This window comes from Malus domestica, chromosome 09, assembly GCF_042453785.1.
Source record: "Malus domestica chromosome 09, GDT2T_hap1".
NCBI classification, from domain to species: domain Eukaryota; kingdom Viridiplantae; phylum Streptophyta; class Magnoliopsida; order Rosales; family Rosaceae; genus Malus; species Malus domestica.
This window is the reverse complement of record NC_091669.1, coordinates 30,052,177-30,065,694: the sequence shown is the minus strand read 5'-3', so window position 1 is coordinate 30,065,694 and position 13,518 is coordinate 30,052,177. Positions and strand designations below refer to the sequence as shown.

The window sequence follows — 13,518 nt, the reverse complement described above, 5'->3', positions numbered from 1 at the left end:
TTGAAGGCTAGTATTATATATCCCCCAAGTTGCTTTGTCAAAGTCATTCAATTTGAACGTGAAGTTTATTCTCTCTCTAGCTCATCCTCACACCATATTGTGATCTCTCTAACTCACCCTCACCATATCGTGAACAATAGTCTCATAACAAGATATTTGCATGTTCTTATTTGGCTTAGTTTCAAGTTTTGTGACATTTCAGAAAAGTTGTTTACCAACGAGGCAACATGAGAAGCAAGGAAAAAAATGAACCGTTGAACACAGAACAAAAATCAACCAACTTTGGTAGCGATTGTTTTTCGTTAAACAAGTGGATGTGACATGTTCATCAAATAAGGTTATCCGAAAGTTCAAGTCACGCAAAACTTTTGCTACTCCATATAGTTTTTCTACTCCACATAAAATCAGGCGGATGATTCTTTTCCTTTCTCTAATTTGCATTCTGATTTTAAAATGGCTCGTGTGTTAACACTTCCTTAATCCATATGGCAACAATGTAACTATTTCCTCTGCATCCTGAATCTTGAAACTGGCTTTGAAGGTTGAGAATCAGAAGACTGCAACAGTCAAAACAACAATTTAGACAATGAAGAGGCCACTAAAAACATTTTTATCATGTAGTAGCCCAAACTACCTGTGATGTAGCAGAAGTTTGGTTCCTTGAATCTATCTGTAAATTATGGACACGTTCGACTATAGAACCTGTAAATGCCTGCACAAAAAATAGTAAATACAGTAACAACTCAAATAATAACTAACTGAATTGCTAAAGTAATGCATGGGAACATACTTTTTGATCATCAAATTTTGGTTTTGAACTTTGGAGAGTAACCTATAAAACAAGAAAGGACCATTATAACCAAGATTTGTTGCAAACTACCATTTGTGTGTGGAGCCACCCACATATGAATAAAACAGAGACTAATGCTACGTTTACCACATATTTATACCATCATTTGTACCATCTTTCTAATAACGGTAGGGCCTACCAACACATACAAGTCTCATTTGTGTTGGAGAGATGGTGCAACTATGCAGTAAGAGTAGCATTTTATGGTAAAACAATGCTCAATGCTTATAGTTATAACTGGAATTATTCATACGATCGAGGCTCAAATCAAAAGTAATTGCTCTGTACCTGACTTATAGGTGATGGTACAGCTTGAACATCCTCAACTTTAGGAGGCACCAAAGCTTTCTCAGATTTACTTTTCATAGCATTCGGAAATATATTTCCACGTGAACTTGTCTCTGGGTAAATCATAATTAAGGAATCAATTAAGTAGTGATCAAAGTTTGAAAATGATACTACAGTAATTGGAGAATGTGGTATGTGTGCCAAAATAAAACATCATACATCTCCTCATACCAAAACTTTAAAAACACAGGTAGGGTATCACAAGTCTATGTATTAAACAAATTAACATCTTGTCCTGCCAAAACATGACATCTTAGGAATAGAAAGGCATGTCTTGACTCATGAGCACCTCACAGTACCAGTAGTAGAAAGGAGAATTATTTCTTAAAAAGAAATTACCAAAAGTAAGAAAGTTCGTCATTCTTGGCAATAAACTTCAAAAGCACATTGGCGGAGATAGAAAAAGGGGAAAGGTTCTACCTTTACCTAGGACAAGGTGTGAACTGCAAGGCACTAACACAATTTATCACTGTGAGAGAGAGATGTTAGTTACTAACCTTCAGGTATCGATTGCACTGTCAGGCCAGAACGCTGCAATATTAGTATCGAGATAAATTCAATAACGACAACTAACAGCATATAAGTGATTGCAACATTAACAAACAATTTTCTCAATAACATCTAAGACAAGTTAGGCAACTCATTAGAACAACAAGTGAAACTTTTTCTTTAATTAATATTTTATTTGATTGCTATAAAATTTATAATAAAAATTCAATTTCATTTTCAAGTTCAATGAATATATGACCCAGTCAGGCTCTACCCAGTCAATATCCCATTTTACAATTCTATTTGATTCTCAACGTTTATACTATGAGGTCAGTTTAAAATTTTAATAGTTTATCCTCTAAACTATACAATTTATAGGTTATGATTTGAAAAGAAAAATTATATGCATCACTTCGAAAGAAAATGGTCATGTTATATCGGAAATGATTTATATAGGTAAGACCTCTTGGTCCTATAAAACATATTGGGACTGCTGGCTCTTCTTGAGACATCCACACCTGTTCTATAAAATTAACTAGCACACTTATTATCTCTACCTGCACAAGAGGAACATGAAATGCCATCACTTACATTTCGCTGATCGATAAAACTTTCTTTGCTGGGAGCAATTGCATCATTTGTCTCTGGAGGTTTTCTTGGCATTGACTCCTATTTTATCAGTGATTAAAATTGAGTAGTTAGCCATTTTTTGGCTTGGAACAGAAATTAGTCGCTACATATTCATGTGTTTTTATTATCATTTCGTCAACGTATGAAGACAAATGCAAAAGATTACCTCAGAAAACTTGCCATTCTGATGAAGAGATTTATGATCCGGAAACTGATGCAAGTCAACTTTAATTTTCTTGTTTTCATCACTTTCATTATCACTTTGCTCTTCTTCGCTTACTATCTCACTTTCAGCTTCAAGTTCTTCTTTCTCAAGTTCATCCATCCTGGCCAGTATACGAGCATATTCTTCATCTTCATCTGAAACTTTTGTATTGTCTGCTCCAGTAGAACTAGGAGAATCTTGCTTGAGTGGACCTGGAAAATAATTTACCACAATCACTTATTGACTTGGAGCGGCGAATCACTTTAGTGGGGTTCTCTTGGCACAAATTTTGATGAGAAAGTCAGGAGAATTCTAAAACCAGCATCAGATGCTTCAGAACCATTTGACAAAATAGGGTGTGTTTTTAATTACTTCCCACAAACAACAAAAGGTTAAGTTATCCCCCAGATGAAAAAATAAAAACAAAAAACAGAACACAGGCCCTTAACCCCAATGCAATGAGTATAAATGCAGTCTAAATTTCAACCTGGCTAAAAGTTGATAAAAGAATAGTTTTTTCTTATCGGCCAGCAAAAAAAACTAATGAGCAATCCAAAATGCAGACAAAACTGATTCAGCCCTATGCACCTTGAAACACATTCTAACTTACTGAGGGGAACAAGGAAGAAAACCTGCCTAGCTCAGATTCTCCGTCAGAAGAACTTTCCTCCACATAATCTTCCTTTATCTCCACAAGGCCCTCCTGTGGTACAAGTATAAAAAAATATCAAGTTCATATACACACTGATACAAATTCCTTACAATAAACTGAATTTTTAGGGAATCAACTATCTCCGATATAAACACCAAAAATTTACAATTTAGCGAAAAAGAAACTTACTTACTAACCACTAAAAAGAACCTTTTGGGAACCCATAGCTATTGAAAACATATATATATAGTTTTTGTTATGCGCTATAACTAATAAAATGCAGTCGCATATGAATGTGACACATTTGCGACATTACCTGTCCTGCTGGTAATGTTATTGGCAAAGTTAAAAGAAAACTGCTGTTGACTAGTTTAAATTACTTTGGGATGCAAGCTTCAATGTAGAGACAATAAGCATTACTTTTTCGGTATATTGTGATTGTATTAGAAACCCAATTGAAAGGTACACTATGTCACACAAGCAAAGGAACAAAATTTCAACCATATTCAACAACGTATGGATAAGAAAAATTAGAGAGTTAAATTTGGGCATTACCGCGGCCTCAGAGGCTGTAGAGTCAATAAAGGAAGCCTCGAATTTGAGATCAGCAAGAACGGCATTGAGGGAATCCACTTGGGAGTCCAATTCCTTCCCCCTCCTCATCAAAATATCCACTGTTTGCTTCGACGTCCTTTCCGCATAGTAACCTTCCCCTAGCAGAACCTGTAGCAAACAAGTCACTCAATAACACCCTGTTTGGCTGCTGTTGAGACAATCAAAACTACTCAATTTGGCAACAAGAATCTTACCAGAAACTCATTGGTGTGCACCAAACGCCCAGGGAAAAAGGCTGCCTTGCCAAACGGAACCTAAAAAATAAGCAATTAATTTAATTTTTCTAAGAAAAAAAAAAGAATTGGGGGATTGGGATTTGGTGGAGTAGGGTTTAGGGTTTACCATAATATCGTGGTGGAGGTGGTCGGGGAGTTTCATGACGAGATTTACGAGGCTGGTGTTGTCGGCGGTGAAGCCTCGGAGGTGGTCGAGCTGCTGCTGCTTCTCGGCGATCGTGTCCTCCACGCGCTTCGCTGCTTTCTGTGCGTCTTCTACGGGGAACAAGGAGGAGAGTGACGTCACAGTTCCTTGACCTTTGGCCGACTCTTCCATTGTCGCAGAGGAGGAGAGAGACTCAGTCCCAACACGACGTCGTTAGGAGTTTAAAGATGGTTTCGGCGATGGCTTGCATACATTCGGCGGTGGAACAGAGTCGCAGGGGAAACGAAAACGGCGAAGGTTCGCGAACAATCACTAACTACGTGGCGATATTTTTGCCGGATGAGCTGTCGAGTTCAAAGCTTCTGCATTTCGTGACACCTGTCCATTCACTAATTAGACCAGGAGGATCGTCGCAGATCCTTTTTGTGAGGATCAAAAGAATCTTTTTTAGGATCTAGATCCTTCAATCACATCCGTTCATCGTGTATTGTGCTTTCAGAAATTATACGATGAACGGTTGTGATTGGAGGATCCGACGAGAATCCTCTCTCCTAATTAGACCCTTCATCTTCGCAACCCTACCGCATTTGCATCCCTAAACCGTCGCAAATTATCTATATACTAAAACCCGGTGAAAAATACTGTTCACGAGCAGTAAATTAACGAAAATAACCCTCACCTGCTTCTTTTTCTCAGCTTAACTTTTTGTTCTGAACAGTTAATTTATGATTTTACCCCTTCTATACACGTGTTGCTCATCGCGAAAGGAGGGGGAGAAGGATGGAAAAGCCGCAGTTTTCTATGGGGTGTGATATCCACACACCCCATTTTACTTCTCACACACCTTTTTAATTTTCGGCCGTCGGATCGGATGAATTGAAGAAGATCAACGGACATATGTGAGAAGTAAAATGAAGTGTGTGGATAACACACCCCTTTTCTATTTGCTTCTAGACTCCTCCTATACACGTGTTGGTCATCGTGAGACGGATGTGCATTGCCCTCAGTGGCCACGCGTCTATCATCGCCGGTCCTTCTTCTTCGATTTCTTCGTTGGTTTTTTTTTTCCGTTTGCCTCTTTCCCTCCATTCTTTGCTTTTTCTTTTCGTTCGCCTCTCTCTCTGCTTCCTCAGTTTCTGCAAATTGTCGAACGTAGCTTTTTTTCTCTTCCACGCCGGTGTTGTTCTTGCTGTCCACACTTAGCAAGTTTCTCCATCTGATTATTCAGCTTCGTTATTTTTCCCGAAAAATTGCTCAATTCGTGAATGGTTTAGGGGCTACAGATTTCTGCCTTTTTCAATTCGATTGAAATCCATTTTTTCTTTGCGTAGTCTAACGTGTTCTGGTGAGTTTTTCGTTTTTTAAGCTTATGTGATTCATTTTTTTGGTGGTTTTCGATTTGGAGATAAATTTTATCATTAAACTTTTTTCTTTTTTTTTAAAATTTTGGGGCTGCGCTTATTTGGATAGGTTTTATATTTCAGGAAACGCTTCTGCTCCAATTTTGGGCTTTCGTCTGCAGGTGGTTTTCGATTTAGAGATGAATTTTGTCTTTAAATTTTTTATTTTTTTTTTCATTTTGGGGTTTGGTCAGTGCGCTTATTTGGTTGGGTTTTTGGTTTCAGGAAATGCTTCTTCTCCAATTTTGGGGCTTTCGTCCACAATTTTGCAAGCCCATTGTGTTGAAGGTATGTATATAAAATCTATTTTTTTCTATTGGTTTTTTGTTCAACATAATAATTTTTTAGGGGTGGTGTTCTGTTCATTAAATTTATTTTCTTAAAACTTAGGTTTTGCTCTCAAAGTTTTGATCTTCACATTTTTTTTATGCTGTAATTGTTTTTGGGTTTCCTCTCTCATTTTGCCTTTGTTTGGTGCTTTATTAAATTAGGGCTTACGGGGAATTTAGTCTCTTCTTGCTTGCTATGAAAGAAAAGCATGATTGTTAATTTTTTATCTCAACAGTACTCTCTCTCGATCTAATTTTAAGTGATTGAAAATTGGGTTTGGTGATTTTTCTGATTTTTTTTTTTTTCATGTTTTAGTTGTTAATTGACTTATAGAGCTTTTTTGTTTTGCTGTAATATTTGTTGAATTGAAAGGATTTGGAGGCTCCTGCTTGGGAACTCAGAAACCTTTTTTAATCTTTCCAGGTACACCCATATTTATATCCCAAACAACTGTTTATATGTATCTCTTTGTTAGAGAAGGCTTTTGCCTTTTGGGTTCAATTTCATCTGCTCTCTGTATTGGATTTGATGACCTCTCGGTCCTGTTTTTGATGCAGCAATGGAGCTTGCATTGTCGCTTGAGAAATCGACAAATGAAAAGCTCTGCTCAACTTGCAGTGTAAGATGATAAGGTTTAGGTGATTATATTTTGTACCTGTAACATCGTTTAGTTCGTGTTATAAATTAACAATCTTATTATGCTATGTTCATCTTCGAATTTACGACTAACAGGTTGTTGAGAAGAACAAAGATGTGTAGTTCGTAGGTCAGTGTTGATACCCTCCTTTATTTTTCCTTTAGTTGAAAAGGTTCTACAGAGACACTTGCGGCATGATTTTTGATGTTCTGCTTTTACCTTTGTAGGTGGAAGCCATCAAGAAAATATCTGAATATGTTGCTCAACTATAGATAATTGGCGAAGAACACGATTAGTGACATGGAGCACACTCAGTGGAGCCATTTACCACTACTGGTGTCCCTACTGATTTATTACCATATACCAATCCAAGTCCAAACTGATCACAAAGTAAGCAAGCTCAAAGCAAAGTTTTAGATGTTTTTTTTTTTTTTTTAATTCTAATAAACAAAGATTTAGACAAATAAATGTTGAACTTGGCTAAACCAATTGATATTATCGTATTAGAGGGAATGATTTGGTTAGAAATATTGGTGTATATTTTTATGCATAAACTCGATTAGATAATTATAACCCAACCAAAAACACTTTAATTTGTTAAAAAGCATGTTATACCAACACATTCAAAGCTCACGCACTATAGCTGTTCATAATTGCAGTAAGAAATGTACTTTACTTACTTTCGAAGGCTAAAGTGATTTATAAATGTGATCCAAAATGTGGTTGTGGCATTTCTTGCGTCAATCGTTCTCCTCAGAGAGGGCTGAAGTATCGTTTTAAGGTAGTGTTATTGTAGCTACTTTGTTTGGTTATTTGGAAACACACACACTCATGATTACATGAATCACTGCTTGGCTATTGTCAAAGTGGCACATGTTGTAAATAGTGAGCATTAGCAGGTTTTTCGAACACTAATGAAATATTAAAAATTAGAATATAATAGAATATGACTTTGTGCTTACAAATTTTTTATCCTTCTTCTAACAACTCTTTTTGAAACCATGTTACTAATATCTGACCTCCTGATTCTTTTAGGGATCGGACCACAAAAATTTATCTTCAGTGCTTCATAAAGCTTTAGAGGGTGCAATCATATTTGAAACTTTCCCCAAGACTATTATGGATGTTTTTGCATTGGTGTTGGAATCTATGAGCAGTAAGTTTTTCCATTGGTTTTTAATATCTAAGCATCTATTCTTTCGGCCATTTATGTTTATGTGAAGGAAAAATTAGTTATGTAGAAAATGAATGAATATAAATAATATAGTAGAGAATTTAAAGTGGAACAAATAAGATTATACTCTTGCTATGTCAATATATATGTTTGTGTATAAACGTGTTCATATTTTTGCGTATGTCAATGTATAACATTGCTGCAATTAGTTTGGTTACTTTACAGGAAAGCTTATATGAATTTTTAATCGATGAATTCCAGTTTCCAACACTTCATTTTCTTCAATTACAGGTATTTGAATTTTACATGTCTAAATTTTGTTCTCCAATAATTTTTAAGATCAGTAGATCTGTTGAATTTGATAATATTATTCAACAATGTGGTCATCTATTCAAACTGCATTACAAAATTTAATATGTAGAATTAAGCATTGTAAGTTTGATCTTTTTCTTCTGAGTGATGTATTTCAGATACTGCCTTCTCCAACTAAACTCTTGAAAAGCTTTTCTATAAAATTTATAGTTGTTTAAAGTGTTGTATCCATCTTTGCAATTAGTCTCATAAATTATACCAAATTTGTTAATTCTTTAGCAAAATAAGCAAATCATTTTAATTTGTTTAGGTCAGATCATATGAATTTTGAGGTTACTATTTTGATTGTGTAATTACCCATGTTTCTAACATTGCATTCCTTTTTTTGTAATAAATTTGTTTCGTTTTTAGATCTAAAATGTAGTTTACAAAGGAAAATCCATGCGTTTCTAATCTACACAAGTCAAAAGTTAAAGATCATTTTGACAAAAAAAAAAAGGTTAAAGATCAAGAAGAATTGATGAAAGAAGCAGTAAGCATTTTACAAGCGTCTCTCAGTTTTTATTCAACAATCCAGGCGTCCCATGTTTCTCCTCCCTGGTTTGGTAAAGCAGAAACTTATAGTTTGTCTTACATTTAACAGAGAGACGTTATGTGAATATATCACAATATCAGTAATTTTTTTGTATGTTTTGTGAATTTGTTGATATTCTAGCAGGAATTGCAATGGTGGAAGGGAACAAACATAAAGGCAGTGTTATTTCAGCCAAAAGCCTTATTCTCACAACATTGAGTACGATTGCTTAGACTTTCAATTCATTGTACCTAAATTGAAACAATTCTTTACTTTACATATGTCAAATATAATCTTTTATACAATTTCTAATCCCGCAGCAACGCGCGGGTGGTAATTTCTAGTCAAATCTAGAAAAGAAAGCCATACTCCCCATCCCATCGCCTCTGTCTCTCAAATTTCAACGAACTAAAACTCTGCAAAATCCTCTGCACCCAAAAATGACTTCTACTATATCATCTCTCAAATTTTAATTAAACCGATGGTGACAAATCCAATCAATCAAATCTACTAAATTCGACGGATTCGAAATCAAAAGCGAAATTGAAATCAGTCCAAAAACTTCCAGCACAATACCTGAAATCAAAATTCTAAATTCAAATTGCAAACGCGTTGACGAAAGAGGGAAACGAATTCCAAAGTGGAATCAGAAATGAGGGAGGAAATGAGGAATTACTTGTTGGAAGAGAGTATAGAGGAGCTTTTGCTTGGTCAAAAGTGTGGAAGTTGCAGGAAACTAAGGAGGCAACAGTTCAAGATTGAGAGAAAAGCAAGGGAGGAAGAGACAAAAATGAGAGCAAGTAATGGGAATAAAAAAAGAGGAATTGAATTCCAACTATAGATTACACCGGTGTTTATTAACGTGGGAGGAATCAAAAACCATGTGGGACCTAGATGAATTCTGAAATTTCCCGAAATCGGATTATGACATGCCCTAACCCCGATATCTCCAAATACTAGGATAGGCACGTGCTGGCCGACACCCGAGGGTGACGAAGCCATTTTAACATGCATGCAAGTTATAAATGAAGGATGAACGTGACTAAAATACGAGAACGTGTTTAGAGAATGAAATATGCAAATACGGAAATGTGTTCAGAGCATACAACTAATTGAGACTAATGTTGAAGGAAAATTATGAAATAAATGAGATTATAAAAAAATGAGTCCTACATTGGGGGAACTCAAAAATACCAATACGAGAATGCCTTGATGTCGGGATCATACGTGTTGATTCTAAGTCCTGAAATGGGCGTAAAAACCAAAAAGGTGGGTGGACCATAATTTATAATAATAGTGATAATATGAAAATCGATTTCTTTCTTAACATACTAACCTCCTATTTTGAAAACACATATAATGCTACATAATAGGTTTTTCTAAAAACTCTACATGCTATAAGATGTTCGTATGATAAAATCATGTTTAAAAGTGATAGCGAAACTCCTAAGGGCAAATCCTAAGAATCTCGTAAATCAAATCAATGAAGTACTCAACTAAGGGCATCATAGTTGCCAGAAGACATAACCATCACCCGTAAGTGAAGCTGTACGACACTAGGTTATGCTACTGAAGAAATATGGTAGGTCCCATCACCCGAAGGTGAAGCTGTACGACTATGGCTGACGTCAATGAAGAAAATATCACATAACACACCGACACTAGTTTCGCCAATGAAGTTGGGAGTATGTCATAAATATCCTCAAATGTGTCATATGGCCATAGACATCTACATACTCAGGTTGTGTGTATATGTTGTATGATCACCCACTAGATAAGCACAGAAAACATAAATTATAATCTTTCCAAATCATCAAAGCTTAAAAGCTCAAAGCATCAATTCATAAACCATAATAAATCATATTCGTAAATCCGTAATATTTCATCCTGCAACATCTTTGGTTCGGCTAGGTTTCATTTTTTTTATCGAAGTTGGTTGTCTTAACGCGTAAATCCAATTATTCATAACCTTTCGTAAAACATAATTCGATAAATCATAAATAATGCATAAAACGTAAAATCATGAAATCATGCTTTTCGTGAATGCAAGCCTAGCATTTAATAAAATCATGTAATTTAAGAAATGCACACTCACAAATACTCCGCTACCGGGGAGCCGATCGAATTAGAGAAGACGGGATCACTTCCAACCAATGCACGTAAACACAAATATGGACCATTTATTAAAACTCTACTAAAATGATCGAATTTGGGAAAACAGACAGCGACACGTCAAATAACTTGAGGAGAGACATCGGTTCCCCCACGTGCCTCTTTGGGTCACAGGAAAGTTGGCCTGAAAAATCGCCGGCACCGCCGTGGACAGCAGCGAAATACAGTGCCTCTAGTAGAGGTGCGTGTACCCCACGCGCTGAGCTTCAACCCACACGCAGCCTCACTCGCCCGCGAGTATAGTTATGAATGTAGGGAATTGATACATACCCATTGGAGGTCGTGACATGGCCAGAGTTGGCCGGAAAAGGTGTCTGAAAGTGGCCAAATGGCCACAATTTCAAATTCTAGAAATCTGGGAAATTCTTCCCGAGGTGTTTCCAGTATCCAACACTCGATTAACACATACCAACTACTCTAATCTAACCCTAAAACACGATCTAGAAGATTTTAGGAGCTAACCTGTGTCGGGGATGGTGAGAACTCACCATGGTTCGTAGGGAAATACGATGAACAGTAGCTGTCAAAAGAGAGAGAGTGAGATCGTAGAGAGGTGAAAGAAGAAGGGGGAGGGTCCACTGATAGAATTGTGCTCATTGAAGTGGCGGGGCAAGTGGGGGTGGAGACGGTGCTATCGTTGTTGGTTGTGCGAGCTCGGAGGGAGTGTTGCAAAGATGAGGGGGATAGACAAAGAGAAATAAAGAGTTCTAGATAAAGTATTCACCAGGGAGAGAAAGGAGAAAAAAGTGAAGGAAGAAGAGATAGATGGTTGGGAGACCAACAACAAAGGTGGGCCTCACTAGCTCACCAAACAAGATAAGAAAATACGAAATAGAAAAATATCACGTGAGAAGCAAAATTACCAAAATGCCTCTGCGATTCGAATTCCGTAAAATCTTCGTTCTAGCTCCAAATTCAATTCTGCTTGCACCCACGCATTTGTAATGACGAGTACTACAAGGATACACCAAGGAAACGAATCTTACGTGACACGACAAGGTGGTCACTGAAGTCAACATTTTTTTCCTCGAAGGGCATTTTTGTAAATTCACGTTTTAAAATTTTAAAAACCGTAAAATCTGGGATGGGTCATTACAAATTCTCTAGTAGTAGGTGGTAATTGAATTCATTGAATTGGTGTCCTCCAATAATCAAACTTGTGTTCCTAAATTGTCCTCAATTCGTCTTCTGCAAATCCACCCAAATTGGGAGGTTACAGGGTGGTGGGAGGACATGTGAATATGCGAGGTGGTGGGAGGATTTGGGAATATGGGAGGTTGTGGGGGCTGGGGAAGAAGAAGATATGAAGGAAAGGGGGAGCGTGGAGGACATGTGAGTATGATGGGTGGTGGGAAGGGTTGTGCGGGTTGGAAAAGAAAAGGGCAGCAAGGATGAAACGAAGAGGCGTGGGAGGGCTCTGGAAGTTGGTGAAGAAAATAATAGATAGGATGAGAGGATGGGAGGGTGAAATGATAAATTTATAAATATAAATTTATTTTTATAGATAAACTATTTTCAATAATTATAGCATAAAAATAATTTATTTTAAACAAGGACAATTTAGTAATCATTATAGTTTTAATTCTGATTCCAGTGAACTAGTAAACAATATATATATATGGAACCAATATCATTTGTATTCCAATTCCAGTTAATTTCGTAAACTTTAATAGGAATCTAATTTGGTTTCCTCCTCAATTCACTTCCCCTCAATCTGATTACATATTAGCAAACAAGCCCTGAGATAGATGTGGAGAGTTACCAGCACGGTGGGATCCTCTTTTACTTTCTTATTTTGTTTTTTTATTTCTTATTTTGAAGTCAACTATGTTAGATTTGGTTGAGTTAGGAGACAAGTGTCACAATTTCGAGAAAGCCATAGAGAGACCACATGCACAAATGGGTGCATAAGATTTGAACTCTGAGCTGAAAAGCTGACATCAAGCACTTGTAGCTCAGTGGATAGAGCGTATGCAAAAGGTCATACGTTCGACCCCTATTTGGCGCGTATCTGTTTTTTTTTTTTTTTTTTTTTTTGTCTTTCTTTTTCTTTTTGAGTACAGAAGAAAGGCTTGCCTAACAACAAAACTAACAAAAAACAAAACAATGCCTAAGAACCCTAACAGTGTCCTCTTGACTCAACCGACCAACTAACGTCTTCTTCCATCGAGTCATTTACTATTGGAGCCTCACTTGAACCCATCATTGCGGAATGAAATAGATTAGCAAACCAAGCAAAATAAACTTGAGTGTACAGATGAAGTTGGTGAAGTTGGTGCAATTGGTTTAGTGGTAAAATTTGTTGGTACGAATTAAGTATTTATAGGCAAATTAAAATATAATATGTGAAATTAAAAGAAAATACTCGTTCACCCCCTGCAACAATAATAGTTGCAAACAAATATGGTTCAAAGAAGAGTAAAGTTGAATTCCAATGGTAACCTGTTCCCCACTAGTGAATTCCAACAGTTCACCTTCAACGACTAAAACGGATAAACAATCATCGTGGTGATAAGGTAATTGGAGGGGGAAAAAAAGGATTTAACCCTCGTGGTGGAGTCCGTTAATGAATTTGGTCCAAAAGTTATTTTTCCGTTAATTGTCCGTTAAATACAAGGATAAATACCAATCTTAAGAAGAACACTCTAAATGAAATTCCACTAAAGAAGTCTAAAAAGAAAACTCAAATATATATCTGACGTGTTGAGCTTCTGTTTTATCCCGCCCCAAACTAAATAATTAGAAGTTG

General features: G+C 36.5%; 1 protein-coding gene and 1 long non-coding RNA gene across 19 annotated transcripts; one reads left to right on the top strand and one right to left on the bottom strand.

Moving 5' to 3' along the window:
- Positions 1–268: 268 nt before the first annotated feature.
- On the bottom strand, positions 269–4,565 carry LOC103444448 (uncharacterized). The gene is made up of 11 exons (XM_008383379.4): positions 4,132–4,565; positions 3,984–4,043; positions 3,730–3,897; positions 3,159–3,225; positions 2,484–2,734; positions 2,279–2,356; positions 1,696–1,729; positions 1,139–1,251; positions 791–832; positions 635–712; positions 269–557 (listed from the first exon to the last, which is right to left on the bottom strand). The coding sequence occupies exons 1-11, from the start codon at positions 4,339–4,341 to the stop codon at positions 501–503; spliced, it is 1,158 nt and encodes a 385-aa protein (XP_008381601.1). The 5' UTR covers positions 4,342–4,565; the 3' UTR covers positions 269–500.
- A 583-nt stretch (positions 4,566–5,148) lies between these two features.
- On the top strand, positions 5,149–8,902 carry LOC103444449 (uncharacterized). 18 transcript variants are annotated; one of them, XR_011571314.1, is made up of 11 exons: positions 5,152–5,515; positions 5,655–5,692; positions 5,796–5,858; positions 6,273–6,323; positions 6,458–6,532; positions 6,633–6,666; positions 6,765–6,927; positions 7,573–7,693; positions 7,937–8,002; positions 8,435–8,628; positions 8,739–8,902. It is a non-coding gene; the product is annotated as an uncharacterized lncRNA (long non-coding RNA). The 18 variants fall into 18 exon arrangements; XR_011571305.1 differs by having other exon boundaries at positions 7,921–8,002; positions 8,742–8,902; XR_011571303.1 differs by lacking the exon at positions 8,435–8,628 and having other exon boundaries at positions 5,149–5,515; positions 6,458–6,519; positions 7,921–8,002.
- Positions 8,903–13,518: the final 4,616 nt, after the last annotated feature.

What these genes read in the sequence shown, in the direction of transcription:
- LOC103444448 (XM_008383379.4), bottom strand. Translation starts at nt 4,341, where the DNA reads ATGGAAGAGTCGGCCAAAGGTCAAGGAACTGTGACGTCACTCTCCTCC. An exon ending in GTTTTATCGATCAGCGAAAT is followed by an intron (nt 1,730 to 2,278) that starts GTAAGTGATGGC and finishes CTAATATTGCAG; the next exon opens with CGTTCTGGCCTGACAGTGCA. An exon ending in AAACTTCTGCTACATCACAG is followed by an intron (nt 558 to 634) that starts GTAGTTTGGGCT and finishes TGACTGTTGCAG; the next exon opens with TCTTCTGATTCTCAACCTTC.